The following is a 16,105-nucleotide window of genomic DNA, read 5'->3' on the forward strand; positions in this document are numbered from 1 at the left end:
TGGGTCTGAAAGCTGATAAAGCAACAAAAAACAAAAGATGAGGCTTTTGGGCCACTGAAAAACGATCACTTTGAGATATGGGCTACATGATCACAATAAGACGTCTAACTGTGCATGAGTCGGATTTTCGTGGGAATTCCCAGTGTATAACAACAGAGCTTATGATTACACTAAACATGCATGCTCAATGCCACCACTCCTTCTGCTGTAAGCCTATCCCTCATTCAGACAACAGCTGTGTGTGTGTGTGTGGGTCATGCTAACCTGGAAGGAAACAGAAGGAAAAAGAAGGGAGCAAACAGAAATGCACAAAAACGCAGACTGATGTATATGGACATAACGGATGCTGTCGTTTATTTTCTGATTTCTGACACAGCTCTGAATTTCTGATGCTGATCCGATACTGACGTCCTCACCATGACCGAGTCGAGCGTCTGCAACAACTTCCAGTATCAGGCTGGTGCATCCCTAACAGACAAATATAATTTACACACACACACACACACACACACTCACTCACTCACTCATTGCCCAAACACAAACAGATGGACGATCAGCCAGCCAGTCAGTTAAATAGGTCACGCATTTCAGTTATAGCCATAGTGCACTCATCAGGAAAAAATTACAACTAGTCAGGCTCCATGAACACTTGTGATTTGTCCAGACACAAACACACACACACAAACACACACACACACACACTGTCGTTTGACTGTGTGTGTGACATTACACAGCATGCTCAGAGAAAACACACAGAAGAAAAAAGCCCTTCTGTTTGAGCTCGTACAAATCCTACTGAAGGCTGAAGGGTGGAGCTTTTTGGAAGCTTGATGATGCTGCAGCAGGATCTAAATGATGCTGAAATGGATCAATATTGCCCCAACTGAACTGTCTCTAAACTGAACTGCCCCTAATCTGAACTGCCCCTAATCTGAACTGCCCCTAATCTGAACAGCTCCTAAACTGAACTGCCCCCAACTGAACTGCTCCTAAACTGAACAGCTCCTAAACTGAACTGCCCCCAACTGAACTGCTCCTAAACTGAACAGCTCCTAAACTGAACAGCTCCTAAACTGAACTGCCCCCAACTGAACTGCTCCTAAACTGAACTGCTCCTAAACTGAGCTGCCCCTAAACTGAACTGCCCAATATTGCCCCAACTGAACTGCTCCTAAACTGAGCTGCCCCTAAACTGAACTGCCCAATATTGCCCCAACTGAACTGTCTCTAAACTGAACTGCCCCTAAACTGAACTGTCCCTAAACTGAACTGCCCCTAAACTGAACTGCCCCCAACTGAACTGCTCCTAAACTGAACTGCCCCCAACTGAACTGCCCCCAACTGAACAGCTCCTCAACTGAACTGCCCCAACTAAACTGAACCACCCCTAAACTCAACCGCCCATAACTGAACTACTCCTAAACTAAACTGCTCCTAAAATGAACTGCCTCAGCTGGACTGCCCCTAAACTGTTCATAATAACACCAAGTGCTCACAGATGTTCATAACACAGCACAAGAGCTTGTGGCTGTTCATAGTAACACAAGTGCATATAGGTGTTCATAACACAGCACAAGTGCATATAGGTGTTCATAACACAGCACAAGTGTTCATAGCTGTTCATAACACAGCACAAGTGTTCATAGCTGTTCATAACACAGCACAAGTGTTCATAGCTGTTCATAACACAGCACAAGTGTTCATAGCTGTTCATAACACAGCACAAGTGTTCATAGCTGTTCATAACACAGCACAAGTGTTCATAGCTGTTCATAACACAGCACAAGTGTTCATATCTGATCATAACACAGCACAAGTGTTCATATCTGATCATAACACAGCACAAGTGTTCATATCTGATCATAACATAGCACAAATGCACACATACCGGTTCATAACACAGCCGATCATAACACAGCACAAGTGCACCTGGCTTTCATTAACACCACAAGTGCACACAGCTGTTCATAAGAAAGCAGAAGTGTTCACGGCTGATCATAACACTGCACAACCGCACAGGAAAGATTATAATGAGACACGAGTGCTCACGGCTGGTCAATAAGGAAGCGGTGCAGAACTGCACGCTGACACTCGCACTAAACCAAGGGCCTGCTCGTGACCAAAAACAGGACGAACCTCACGAGCAGGGAGACGATACCGATCTAGCAACGCAAACAGGTTTAATGATGGAGGCGGCAGAAAGAGCAAACCTAAACCTGCATGCAGCACTGAGCATGCGTGTCTTAATCCGTGGGATTACTCTGTAATGTGGACCTGCATAACATTAACACTCTTATCAGCATTATTTCATACATGTCTCTCACCCTCAGAGCTGCCAGGTCGATCTCATCCAGACTCCGGGTTGGTGCGTTTTCCGACATTTTTGTCCAAGTTTAGTCAGAGAGGAAAAAATAAAAACCCCTGTGTTTATGTCCAAACCGTGGTGGGGGGGGGAACTGCGTCTCAAAAAAACTTCTCAGGTCCCATTAAATTCCGCGGCTCCTAATGTGACAGGCTTGACTGCGTAATGCTAGCTACGTGAGAGAAATTTTGTGGAATATTAATGGGGAAAAAAGGCATATATGTGTGTGTTGAGACAATTCTGTAAAAAGAAGCAAATGTTTATACAGGCCTGCTCCTACACGGCTGGAGTGATAAACGCGGTAAGGAGCTAAAAACGTTAGCACTGTGGCTAATTCCTCAGATTGCGTCGCAGCGCGCCTGGAGCTCGAGGCGCCGCTCGTGCCGAGTCACAGCTCCGGTATTACCGACACTATCGAACATATTTCGGAAACCGAGCTCCCGTTCGCCGCTCATTTTTTTTCCCCCCACAAAAAAAACACGGGTTCTAAAAACGTCAAGTTTATTATTGTAAAGTGTCGCCGTGCCCCAAAGGAAAAAAAAAATCCACTACTGACGTCCACGAAAGAAGTTAAGTCGCAGGCTAGCTGAGCTAATAAACATCAGGACAGTCTCCGCACCAGCGCCGTTTAACGCTTCGGCTTCCCACGCACCGAGAACAACAACACGAGCTTTCTAATCACATTACAGGGTTCGTCACGGACATTCACGCCTGCCCCGTAGCTCGTACAAGTGGATGGACAGTCGGGGAACGTCGCCGAAAGGGCAGCAGCAGGAGTGTTTATGTGGAATAATCCGGCCCGCCTCGCAAACTTTCGCTCCTTCCGTCAGGCGATGAGAGAGAGAGAGAGAGAGAGAGAGAGCGAGCGCGCGCACGCACGCACGCACGCGCGCTCGCTCGCGCGCCAGGGTTTGAGAGTCGATCCCAAACTGAGTCGGTTCTTCGAGTCGATTCTCCCCGAAGCTGAATCATGTAACGTGGAGAAAGAAGTCACAGCTCTCCGAAATACTTTTTTTTTTTTTTTTTTTAGCTTACATAACTTACATTTGTGGGCACATCAGCTTCTCACAAACTGTATAGGATGCTGCCTTTACATATTCTGTAGCATTACTATTAATTACCCTTTACTTGCCCAAACATGTTCCAGACAACATGTTCCAGTTTTGGTGTGAAGTGTTATGCATAAATTCTTGTGCATGGGTTTATTCTGGCTGGGTGCAAGGGTCTCCAAAAAAAAAAAAAAAAAAAAAAACCAGTAGGTACATTTTGTCCTAGGTGCGAAAGTGTGTGATAATTATTCCAGCTCATTGTTCACCAGTGATATTTCTCCCCCGCAGTCGTATTAAGAACAAATCTGTTTGCCAAAGATGAATCAATAAATGTTTATTTTCTTTCCTTGCCTTGTGATTTAGTTTGATTCCGAACCGAGAACCAATCTTAAAAACCGAGAGAACGAGAAGTCTGAGGAACCGACTCTTCGAATCGAAACGTTGACTGTCTGGAATCGATTCCTAGAATTTCAGATCGATACGTCGAGGAATCGATTCCTAGAATCTATTTCCCTCTTCGCCTAACAACTGAAACTAGACTCGGAGTCGACTCCCAACACTTATTTATTTATTTCACATTTCGAACGGACCTAAGGCTCGCGCGCGACCCAGTGTGTGTGCGCGCGCGCGCGGAGCCATAGGTGGAGGGGGAGGGGGGATTAACAAATCACAAACTCGCACCCTTCATTTCAAGGGCTTGTTATGACAAGAAATGCTTGTTGCTGTTAAAAAAAACCATGTAAACGAATTTTTAATGACTGAGAGTCCACGACATGTGATCATGTAGTTAGTATCTGAACAGCTTGTTGGAGCAGAGCATATACTGAATCCTAAATGACTCTCTGCTCCATACGTTAAGCCACAAATAGATTTGGCAGTGCACTACTTATCCTGTAGGGAGTCATTTGGTGTTCTTCCATAGGTACGGATTACTAGTTTGAAGGCTTAAAAGAATGGCAAGTAGGAATACAACAATCATTGTAGTAGCCCAAAACCAAACACAACACATTTCATCAATCAATCAAAATAATAACATTTTTTAAAAACAGTTGAGGAAAGTTTAAAGTTGCAGTTTGCGATGTTGTGAAACATTTTAAGACTCATAATAATCCTATAACATTGCCTCACAGCAAGAAGGTCCTGGGTTCGAATCCCGGGTTGAAACAGGCAGGGGCCTTTCTGTGAGTGTGTGTAGTTGTCTGTCTACATGAGGCCCTGTGATGGACTGGCGACCTGTCCAGGGTGTACCCCTGCCTTTCAGCCCAATGTGTGCTGGAATAGGCTCCAGCACACCCCCGTGACCCTAATTAGGAATAAAGCTGGTATAGACAATGGATGGATGGATGATTCCATACAATGCCATATAATTGATTTCAGCATATTTGTTTTTATTTCTGGCTTTTGTTTATATTTTTCTGGCCCAGAAATGACCTCCGAGGCCATTCAGGAGGTGTATGTAATTTCAACAACAGAGACCTGGATAATTAGGGACTTGACTGTTTGTCTTTGTCAAAGTAGTTCACTTTACCTACAGTAGAGGGCTCTAGAAATAACTAACCCCTCCTTTAAAATCTTAAAACCAATCTGAGATGCAAAGTTATTGCTAATTCTGCATTCTAACAGTGTGTGTGTGTGTGTGTGTGATATTTGACATTGAGAAAGCCAGCAAGTGATGTATTTATCCTGGACAAAAAAACGAGAAAGACTTTAGCAAAGGTTAATCGTTTATTTTGTACATTTTCGCTGGACTAGCAGCAGTTGGTCAGTCAAATATTCTGTTAACTAGCTAGCATGAGAGCAATATATATATATATATATATATATATATATATATATATATATATATATATATATATACACACACCAGCACATTCAAACATAACATTAGTATTGTATTCAGTATCATTGAGGTGCAAAGTATGAGAGAGAACCCTACATTAGGATCTGTACAGGGTTCTGCTAAAATATCTACCATTTAGAGAGGAAAAAAATAATAGGAAGAACACAGTATACAAAAATATACCACCGTTAAAGTTTAGAGAAAAAAATATCAGAGAGTGATTTTACATGTACAGGTATTGCACTAAACGTCTACAGTTTAAAAAGTGACAGGCAAAAATAATCTCCTACTCCGACGAACCGGTGATCGGCAAGAATCATACGTGATCGAGAAGGAAAACAAAACGAAAAGAAATGTCAGTAGCATGGAAATAACCTAGCTGGAATGTATGTAGCAGAGAAAGATGGAATGTATTTAGTATGCCAACTAGAGTTTTGACATATTATTAGGTACAGCAGGATGAGTATTCCGTGCCTGGTCTATTGAACATGGTAGCACGGGTTCTCCTAACGAATACACGGTTTAGTTTATTAGTACCTGCGTTACGCCTTCATACTACAGGTCTTAGTATTCTAAAGCTTCCGTACTTGGTCTACGTCCTGCTGAAATAGTATTTAGTATACAGGCAATCTGTATATCCGGTGCTCCAAATATTCCCATTTGGAACTGGAGTGGGCGTGGCTTCAACCAGATGTTTTTTGCCCTTGGGTAGAAAAAAACCCCAAAACAACCATAAATAAAACCAGATGTAGAAACATCACGTCACGTGACCGTGTTTGAATTGTGGCTCTGACGGTTTCTTGACCTCGGGCTACGTCACATAATCACGTCAACTAAGCAGTCTGATTGAAACCGTCTGATTGGCCAGGAATCGGTGAAAGATTCCGACTAACCGCGATTGCTACATCAGGATGATTTGAAATTCATGAAATCATTTCTGTGAATATTCAGTTGCATCACCTCTATTCATTATGGCAGTATGCAGTTGTCTTAAGTGCTCTAGTGCTCGCCATTCAGTAGTCACTACAGTCCAGTAGTTTCACTGGCAGCTTTCCACTGGTGCTTTACTATATCATCCACTATTATAACTCAACAGCATGATTTTAACCTTCGACTTCTGTTTAGCTGAAATAATAAGTCTAGTCGAAGAGTCTCCGTGGAAGAAAACCAAGAGAAAAGATGTTCTTAAAGGGGCGTTGATTTTCTCCATTATACCTCATCTGTAGCATATGCGTCATCACCCCTAAAAAAAACTTCTGAGATGTTTCCTTATTCTAAGAATAAAACACTTTTTTTTTTTTTAAGGGAGTTGTCGAAATCTGAAAATGTACAATGTGCAAGGAATATAAGGAAGAATGGTGTTTGAACTTTCCGGAAAGTCTCTCAGATTACGGCTGCGTCCCAATCAGCTCCCTAGTCCAGTAGTTCAGGGTGCTGATCAAGGAGTCGGCCTTTCTGAGCATCGTCTCACAGTCTCTCTCTCTCTCTCTCTCTTTCTCACGAACGTTCGCTCCCTAAAAACAATCCCACAATGCACCACAGAAAAAAACAAAAAACAAAGAGCAACCAAGCTCCATACCCAAACCCATTTGTTCAAGGCAAATGAACCAAACTCAAGAACAGGAAAGATTATTTGACATTCTATATACAGTTCATTTGAATCTAAGTGTGATTCAAAAATATTCACTAGAAACTGCAGCCTACGATCTCTGTGAGAGAGAAGATCTGGGGGCTTTTACATTCGAGGACTGCTGAGGACATCAGAACGTCGGCAGAAATCGAGTGTCCCGATGTGTAGCGACTCAGAAACCTCAGCAGTGCCTGAACCCGTGTTTTAGGGAACTAGGGAGCTGTTTGAGACGCAGCCGGAAGTCACCGGACCTACTTCTGTGTCTGAAAGTCAGATTAATGAGCTTTGGTTCTGGTTTCTCGCCTTGTCCGTTTCTCCTCACCTTTATTTCATGTTTTTGATTCCTTATCCTACAGATTAAACGCAGAGTGCTGACCAGGTTGCGTCTGCCTTCGTTTCTCTCAGCACTCTGTTCATCTCTCTCTCTCTCTCTCTCTCTCTCTCTTCGAACAATCATCGAGTTTGAGAACAGCTGTATTACATAAGCAGAATTCCCAGAGGGAGGGAGATTATTGCAGGGCTCACACACATACACACACAGACACACACAACCAACCTTTCACTTCCCTTGCACAAACCCTCCATCATCCCTTTAAACCATCCCTCCATCCCTCTCTCCTCAATCACCATTTAAAAACCATTTATTCCCTTCTTACTGCATTCCGTCTGCTATTTATCTACACTTCCTCTCTCGTTTCCGCTCTTCCCTCTCTCTCTCTCTCTCTCTCTCTCTCTCTCTCTCTCTCTCTCTCTCTCTCTCTCTCTCACAGTCGGCTCTTTTTTACCTGTCACCATAACAACCACAAATGTTCGCACAGATCTGCTGCCGCCGCACCGTGAGGTGTAGCACCAGAGAGAGAGAGAGAGAGAGAGAGAAAATGAAGAGATATAGGAAAAGAGGTTGAGAGAGTGGTGCAGTCCGCCTACACGCAACACAAAATGTACGTTCTGTCCTGAACATTTCATCCATAAACACTCCTCACACACACTCTCACACTCACACACACTCACTCACACACACACACACACACACACACACACACACACACACACTCACACACACACACATAAGGCGCCATTTTACAAATCTACAGCAGCCCAGCTCTCTCTCTCCAGCTTCCACCAAGCCATTTTGAGTGAAATCCTCTGCAGGAGATCGCACACTTCCTCTCGTTCCCGCAGAGAGAGCTGTGAGTCACTTCGGGTTCGGCTAATCGCTTTCCGAGCGCCGAGCCAGATCCTCCGTCACATCACCACAGACAGGAAACGCTTTGGTCCGCTATCTCGCCAAGACGGCGACTACAGGGCTAGATAAAAGTGTCTGGATTAAAGTCTTATTTATTTTTCCTTTTAGCGCACGCCGCGTCTACTACGTCCAGACGTCCAGAGAAACCATCCTCTCCTTGCTGACGGCTGGAGGAAGCAGGTTTTCCTCGCACAGGAAGTGCAGTGGGAAGTGGACGAGGATGCCTCGGATGGCGCACAGCTCTTCGGCGGCCTTCTCCGGGTCGTTCTGGACTAAAGCCGCAGTGCTGACGTGTTCCTGCAGCTCTCGCAGGTTCCGGATCGAGTCTGACGGAAGGCACCGGAAGACCTACGGAGGAACAGGAGGAAGGAAGGAGGAAGTTGTGTTTCAGTGTCTGAATGTTTTCCACACGGATCTGGAAGCTGCACTCATACTCACTGTTTCGTAGATGGAAGCGTTGGATTGGGCAATTTTATTCCACACCTCACTGAAGAAATTATCACTGAGGGGATCGTCGATATCTAACGAGGGGTCCGAATCAGCCCCCAACAGCACCCTGAGAGAGAGAGTGAGAGAGAGAGAGAGAGAAAATGAGATAGACAAAAAAGATAAACACCAAAAACAGAAAAAAGAGAGCAATACAAAGTCAGAGAGAGAGAGAGACATAAAGAGATAGAGCAACAAACAGCAAAAAAAGAAAGAGAGAAAGAATGAGAAAGATAGAGATAGACAGAGAGAGATAAACACCAAAAGAGGAAAATAGAGAGAGAGAGACAAAGTCAGAGAGAGAGAGAGAGAGAGAGAGAGAGAAATAGAAAGGTGGACAGAAAGAAAGAGAAAACACAGAGAGACAGATATGAAAGAAACCGAAACACGGTGAGATTGAGAGAGAGAGAGAGAGAGAGAGAAAATGAGAGAGAAAAGCAAAGATAGACAGAAAAATGGTAAGAAAACAAAGAAAGAGGAAATCAGAGAGAAAGAGAGAGAGAGACAGATACAGATGAAAAGAACAAGAGTGAAACAGAAAGATGGATAGACAGAAAGAGAAAGAAACAGAGACAGAGATATAAAAGAAAGAGAAACAAAGAAACAGAGAGAGAGAGAAACAAAATGAGAGAGAAAGGCAGATAGACAGACACAAATGTCAAAAAGAAAGAAAGAAAGAAAGAAAGAAAGAAAGAAAGAAATACAAAGTGACAAAAAGAGAGAGAGAAACAGATACAAATACAGATAAGAACAATAGAGAGAAATAGAAAGATGGACAGAGAGAAAAAGAGAAACAAACAGAGAGACAGACAGATATGAAAGAAACAGAAACAGAGAGAGAGAGAGAGAGAGAGAGAGAGAGAAAGTCAGTAAATGAGAAAGAGAACAAGAAGTAATTATAAAGACAGACAGATAAAGAGAGAGAGACAGAATGAGAGAGAGAGAGAGAGAGAGAGATGAAAACATAAATAGATATCAGACTAATATGTACAGACTTCCACATTTCAGCACATCCGCTAGCATATCTCTCATCCCTCCTTCATTTCCTGACTCGTTTATCCACATCCTGACTCTCCACTTCTGACCACTGACTCGACTCTACTGAAGAAGCTCTTAGTTTTTTTTCCCCCAGTCGTCTGGAAGCCCTGCATGACCTGAGCTCTGCTTCTGACTTGAAGGAAATGAAAGTCCCCTGCTCCGTCCAGAAGCCGGGTTTTACCCCCGAGCATGGGGTGCAGCATGACACAGGAAGTGCATCACAGGAAGCTCTGGAGTAGTGAGCAGGTGCGGGTATTAAACATGAGCCTGATCAGATGTAACGATGAACTCTACTCTAGGTGTGTGTGTGTGGCCCAGCATGCCATGTAACACCAAATGAAGAGCCTCTTGCTACTGTACCACCACACACACACACACACATACACACACACACACACACACACACACACACGGAAGGTCACCTCTCAAACACAGCTGCGATCTCTCATCATGTTGAGGAAGGTGCTGCAGAAATGCACCGTTTCCCCTAGCAACCGAGAGCTGGCAGTACAGAACACAGCGTGCCAACCACAAATTGCTCCACACACACACACACACACACACACACACACACACACACACACACAGAAGAGGAAGGAAGAAAGGTGATAGATATGACATGGAACATGCACTCTCTCTCTCTCTCTCTCTCTCTCTCTTTCTCTCTCTCACACACACACACACACACAGAGAAAGAAGTTCCAAGGAGTGGAGAGTTATGGGAGCCACACACACACACAATACAGCTGATGTATTCATTTTCTATCATGCAATTTTCAAATGTGTGTGTGTGTGTTATAGAAGAGCATTTCCTGTGTGCATGAACTAAAGTTGCATGAGACTGACACCATCCCGTCGTTGATTATTTTCCTTTAACTCCACCCACCCACCCACCCACCCCACCCCCCAAAGGCCTTCATTCCTTCTACGTCTCTAAGGAGCTAAAATCGTCACACAAATCAGGCTTCAGAACCCGACCTGGATGCTTCCACCGCCAGCAAGTCTAGTCCTTCTTATTATCTGTTTACAAAGACCAAATGTATGCCAGAACTAACTTTCACAGAAGCTGTCACACTTTCACACTTTCACACAAACAGGAAGGAAGCAATCGAAGAAAAAAAGAAAAACAGCTTCAAACATCTGACCTGCTGTGACCTCCAACCCTGGATCGAGTCGAACAGCGGCTGGATGAAATCGTTCCGTATAAACCCTATTAACCTTTGATTTCTAAGGTTATGAGCGGCTAAATCAGATTTCAGAAAACACACACACACAAACACACACACAAACACACACACACAAACACACAAACACACACACACACCTGAAACACTCCTTGCGCAGAGAGAGCGCCAGAGGCCCGGCTTCGTACTCCTCTCCGTTCATCCGGGACGGAACCCTCTCCTCATCCTCCACTAGCACAGCCAGCTCGCTGTCCCGATATCCCATCATGCTCCTGTCGTTAATGTTGGCTGAACCTGAGGAACGACACGGAATTCTTGATTGTGATTGGTCAAAAGGTGTGACCTGTTTTTCTACAACCCTGCAACCACATGACAGGGATAGCTTAGCAGTAAAGGTGTTGGACTATTGATCGGAAGGTTGTGAATTCGAATCCACCAAGCTGCCACTTCTGGGCCCCTGAGCAAGGCCCTTAACCCTCAACTGCTCAGTTGTATAAAATAAGTCATTCTGGATAAGGGCGTCTGCCAAATGCCGTAAATTTAGCTTTGTCTGCAATACAAATCACAAATTTGGGGCTTTATCGTTTCCATAGTAACTCATTCACATGGACATGGATGATGTCTAACACCCGTTGTGTTTTAAAACTGAATTTCTGGGACTGGCCACAAGATGGCGACAAAAGCATAGTGACTAAGCGATAAAGCAGGAGGACCGTCGTGGTCAAAACGTCTCACCGATGATGTAGCGGCGGTCGTCTGCGATCATCGCCTTGCTGTGGACGTAGATGAGCTCGGAGATGGGGGTGTGGCCGAGCTTGGAGTGCGTGCGCACGCCACACACGGAGATGTACTGCGTCCATTCATCCTGCACTGGAGGAGTGAGAAGGGAGAACGGTCACCATGACGATCGCAAAGAGCAACACCGGTTTGGCTGAAACTAAAAGGACAAACACTTACTGTGTTCCTTGAGTCGGGACAGAATGGAGTTCTTTCCACGGTTGATTGTCCTATAAAAATGTTACAAACAACACTTTCATGAGGTTTACATGCACATGTAAGTGTGTGTGTGTGTGTGTGTGTACCTGTAGGTAAAGTGCAGTATAGCCTGGATGGCGTTGCCTCCTCCCTCACTGATGTCTCCTTCAAATCCGGGCAGGAGAGGAAGCACCACAAACACTCTGTACTTCTGTTTCTCACTGCACACACACACACACACACAAATTTTGGCACCAAACACACAGGAAAAAAAGACGAGTGAAAAGGCAAAGAACAAATCCTACATGCCCACACAGACTCCCACTCACCCCTCCCACCACACACTGTACACACACACACACACACCTGTGTGCACGCAGGATCCTCTTGACAATAGTGTCTCCTATGGCGTTGTGAACAGTCTCAGCACAGCTAATGAAGAACTGATTCTAAAGAGAACAAACACAACACAAGTCATAACACTGTTATAGCAAGGCAAGGTCTCTGTGACCATCAGTCCCTGTGGAGGAGGTGTGGCTTCTGTACTTTAGTCCCAGTAAAAGGAGGTGTGGCTTCTGTATGTCAGTCTGTGAAGGAGGCGTGGCTTTTGTATGTCAGTCCCGGTAAAAGAGGTGAAGCTTCTGTACTTTAGTTTCAGTAAAGGAGGCATGGTTTCTGTGTGTCAGTTTGTTTAAGGAGGTGTGGCTTCTTTATGTCAGTCTGTGAAGGAGGTGTGACTTCTTTATGTCAGTCTGTGAAGGAGGTGTGACTTCTTTATGTCAGTCTGTGAAGGAGGTGTGACTTCTTTATGTCAGTCTGTGAAGGAGGTGTGACTTCTTTATGTCAGTCTGTGAAGGAGGTGTGACTTCTTTATGTCAGTCTGTGAAGGAGGTGTGACTTCTTTATGTCAGTCTGTGAAGGAGGTGTGACTTCTTTATGTCAGTCTGTGAAGAAGATGGAGGCGTGACTTCTGTACTTTAGTCAGAGTAAATAATGTTTGTATGTGAGGTGTGTGTGTGTATGATTGTATGTGAGGTGTGTGTGTGTATGATTGTATGTGAGGTGTGTGTGTGTATGATTGTATGTGAGGTGTGTGTGTGTATGATTGTATGTGAGGTGTGTGTGTGTATGATTGTATGTGAGGTGTGTGTGTGTGTGTATGATTGTATGTGAGGTGTGTGTGTGTGTGTATGATTGTATGTGAGGTGTGTGTGTGTGTATGACTGTATGTGAGGTGTGTGTGTGTGTGTGTGTATGATTGTATGTGAGGTGTGTGTGTGTATGATTGTATGTGAGGTGTGTGTGTGTGTGTGTGTGTATGACTGTATGTGAGGTGTGTGTGTGTGTGTGTATGATTGTATGTGAGGTGTGTGTGTGTGTGTATGATTGTATGTGAGGTGTGTGTGTATGATTGTATGTGAGGTGTGTGTGTGTGTGTGTGTATGTTTGTATGTGAGGTGTGTGTGTGTGTGTATGTTTGTATGTGAGGTGTGTGTGTGTGTATGATTGTATGTGAGGTGTGTGTGTGTGTGTGTGTGTATGATTGTATGTGAGGTGTGTGTGTGTGTGTATGATTGTATGTGAGGTGTGTGTGTATGATTGTATGTGAGGTGTGTGTGTATGTTTGTATGTGAGGTGTGTGTGTGTATGATTGTATGTGAGGTGTGTGTGTGTATGATTGTATGTGAGGTGTGTGTGTGTGTATGATTGTATGTGAGGTGTGTGTGTGTGTGTGTGTGTATGATTGTATGTGAGGTGTGTGTGTGTGTATGATTGTATGTGAGGTGTGTGTGTGTGTGTGTGTGTGTATGATTGTATGTGAGGTGTGTGTGTGTGTGTGTATGATTGTATGTGAGGTGTGTGTGTGTATGACTGTATGTGAGGTGTATGTGTGTGTATGATTGTATGTGAGGTGTATGTGTGTGTGTGTGTATGATTGTATGTGAGGTGTGTGTGTGTGTATGATTGTATGTGAGGTGTGTGTGTGTGTGTATGATTGTATGTGAGGTGTGTGTGTGTGTGTGTATGATTGTATGTGAGGTGTGTGTGTGTGTGTGTGTATGATTGTATGTGAGGTGTGTGTGTATGATTGTATGTGAGGTGTGTGTGTATGATTGTATGTGAGGTGTGTGTGTGTGTGTGTGTATGATTGTATGTGAGGTGTGTGTGTATGATTGTATGTGAGGTGTGTGTGTGTATGATTGTATGTGAGGTGTGTGTGTGTATGATTGTATGTGAGGTGTGTGTGTGTGTATGATTGTATGTGAGGTGTGTGTGTGTATGATTGTATGTGAGGTGTGTGTGTGTGTATGATTGTATGTGAGGTGTGTGTGTGTATGATTGTATGTGAGGTGTGTGTGTGTGTATGATTGTATGTGAGGTGTGTGTGTGTGTGATTGTATGTGAGGTGTATGTGTGTGTATGATTGTATGTGAGGTGTGTGTGTGTGTGTGTGTATGATTGTATGTGAGGTGTGTGTGTGTGTATGTTTGTATGTGAGGTGTGTGTGTGTGTATGATTGTATGTGAGGTGTATGTGTGTGTGTGTATGTTTGTATGTGAGGTGTGTGTGTGTGTGTGTATGTTTGTATGTGAGGTGTGTGTGTGTATGTTTGTATGTGAGGTGTGTGTGTGTGTATGTTTGTATGTGAGGTGTGTGTGTATGTTTGTATGTGAGGTGTGTGTGTGTGTGTATGATTGTATGTGAGGTGTGTGTGTGTGTGTGTGTATGATTGTATGTGAGGTGTGTGTGTGTGTATGTTTGTATGTGAGGTGTGTGTGTGTGTGTATGTTTGTATCTGAGGTGTATGTGTGTGTGTGTATGTTTGTATGTGAGGTGTGTGTGTGTGTGTATGTTTGTATGTGAGGTGTGTGTGTGTGTGTATGATTGTATGTGAGGTGTGTGTGTGTGTGTATGGTTGTATGTGAGGTGTGTGTGTGTGTGTATGGTTGTATGTGAGGTGTGTGTGTGTGTGTATGTTTGTATGTGAGGTGTGTGTGTGTGTGTATGTTTGTATGTGAGGTGTGTGTGTGTGTGTATGGTTGTATGTGAGGTGTGTGTGTGTATGTTTGTATGTGAGGTGTGTGTGTGTGTGTATGTTTGTATGTGAGGTGTGTGTGTGTGTGTATGGTTGTATGTGAGGTGTGTGTGTGTGTGTATGTTTGTATGTGAGGTGTGTGTGTGTGTGTATGTTTGTATGTGAGGTGTGTGTGTGTGTATGTTTGTATGTGAGGTGTGTGTGTGTGTGTATGTTTGTATGTGAGGTGTGTGTGTGTATGATTGTATGTGAGGTGTGTGTGTGTATGATTGTATGTGAGGTGTGTGTGTGTGTGTGTGTGTATGACTGTATGTGAGGTGTGTGTGTGTGTGTGTATGATTGTATGTGAGGTGTGTGTGTGTGTGTATGATTGTATGTGAGGTGTGTGTGTATGATTGTATGTGAGGTGTGTGTGTGTGTGTGTATGTTTGTATGTGAGGTGTGTGTGTGTGTGTGTTTGTATGTGAGGTGTGTGTGTGTGTATGATTGTATGTGAGGTGTGTGTGTGTGTGTGTGTGTGTATGATTGTATGTGAGGTGTGTGTGTGTGTGTATGATTGTATGTGAGGTGTGTGTGTATGATTGTATGTGAGGTGTGTGTGTATGTTTGTATGTGAGGTGTGTGTGTGTATGATTGTATGTGAGGTGTGTGTGTGTATGATTGTATGTGAGGTGTGTGTGTGTGTGTATGGTTGTATGTGAGGTGTGTGTGTGTATGTTTGTATGTGAGGTGTGTGTGTGTGTGTATGTTTGTATGTGAGGTGTGTGTGTGTGTGTATGGTTGTATGTGAGGTGTGTGTGTGTGTGTATGTTTGTATGTGAGGTGTGTGTGTGTGTGTATGTTTGTATGTGAGGTGTGTGTGTGTGTATGTTTGTATGTGAGGTGTGTGTGTGTGTGTATGTTTGTATGTGAGGTGTGTGTGTGTATGATTGTATGTGAGGTGTGTGTGTGTATGATTGTATGTGAGGTGTGTGTGTGTATGATTGTATGTGAGGTGTATGTGTGTGTATGTATGTTTGTATGTGAGGTGTGTGTGTGTGTGTATGTTTGTATGTGAGGTGTGTGTGTGTATGATTGTATGTGAGGTGTGTGTGTGTGTGATTGTATGTGAGGTGTGTGTGTGTGTGTGTGTATGTTTGTATGTGAGGTGTGTGTGTGTGTGTATGTTTGTATGTGAGGTGTGTGTGTGTGTGTATGTTTGTATGTGAGGTGTATGTGTGTATGATTGTATGTGAGGTGTGTGTGTGTGTGTGTATGT

General features: G+C 43.9%; 2 protein-coding genes across 7 annotated transcripts in view; both read right to left on the minus strand.

Annotated features, from left to right (window-relative positions):
• Positions 1-3,211, minus strand: part of mink1 (misshapen-like kinase 1) — a 37,493-nt gene extending 34,282 nt beyond the window's left edge. For 4 of the 5 annotated variants that reach the window (XM_058382992.1, XM_058382990.1, XM_058382991.1 and 1 more), the window contains exon 1: positions 2,325-3,210. In XM_058382992.1, the coding sequence (XP_058238975.1) occupies positions 2,325-2,381 (57 nt within the window). In that variant the 5' untranslated portion in view covers positions 2,382-3,210. Of the gene's footprint in view, positions 1-2,324 lie in introns of all 5 variants that reach the window. The other variant, XM_058382988.1, reaches the window with a different exon arrangement.
• A 3,469-nt stretch (positions 3,212-6,680) lies between these two features.
• The window catches only part of pld2 (phospholipase D2), a 34,845-nt gene continuing 25,420 nt past the window's right edge, over positions 6,681-16,105 (minus strand). For both annotated transcript variants that reach the window (XM_058383026.1, XM_058383025.1), the window contains exons 19-25: positions 12,177-12,259; positions 11,918-12,031; positions 11,793-11,842; positions 11,571-11,705; positions 10,976-11,129; positions 8,566-8,683; positions 6,681-8,475 (exon numbers count right to left, since the gene is read on the minus strand). In XM_058383026.1, the coding sequence (XP_058239009.1) occupies positions 8,251-8,475; positions 8,566-8,683; positions 10,976-11,129; positions 11,571-11,705; positions 11,793-11,842; positions 11,918-12,031; positions 12,177-12,259 (879 nt within the window). In that variant the 3' untranslated portion in view covers positions 6,681-8,250. The remainder of the gene's footprint in view (positions 8,476-8,565; positions 8,684-10,975; positions 11,130-11,570; positions 11,706-11,792; positions 11,843-11,917; positions 12,032-12,176; positions 12,260-16,105) is intronic.

Source organism: Hemibagrus wyckioides, linkage group LG28 (assembly GCF_019097595.1).
Source record: "Hemibagrus wyckioides isolate EC202008001 linkage group LG28, SWU_Hwy_1.0, whole genome shotgun sequence".
NCBI classification, from domain to species: Eukaryota; Metazoa; Chordata; class Actinopteri; order Siluriformes; family Bagridae; genus Hemibagrus; species Hemibagrus wyckioides.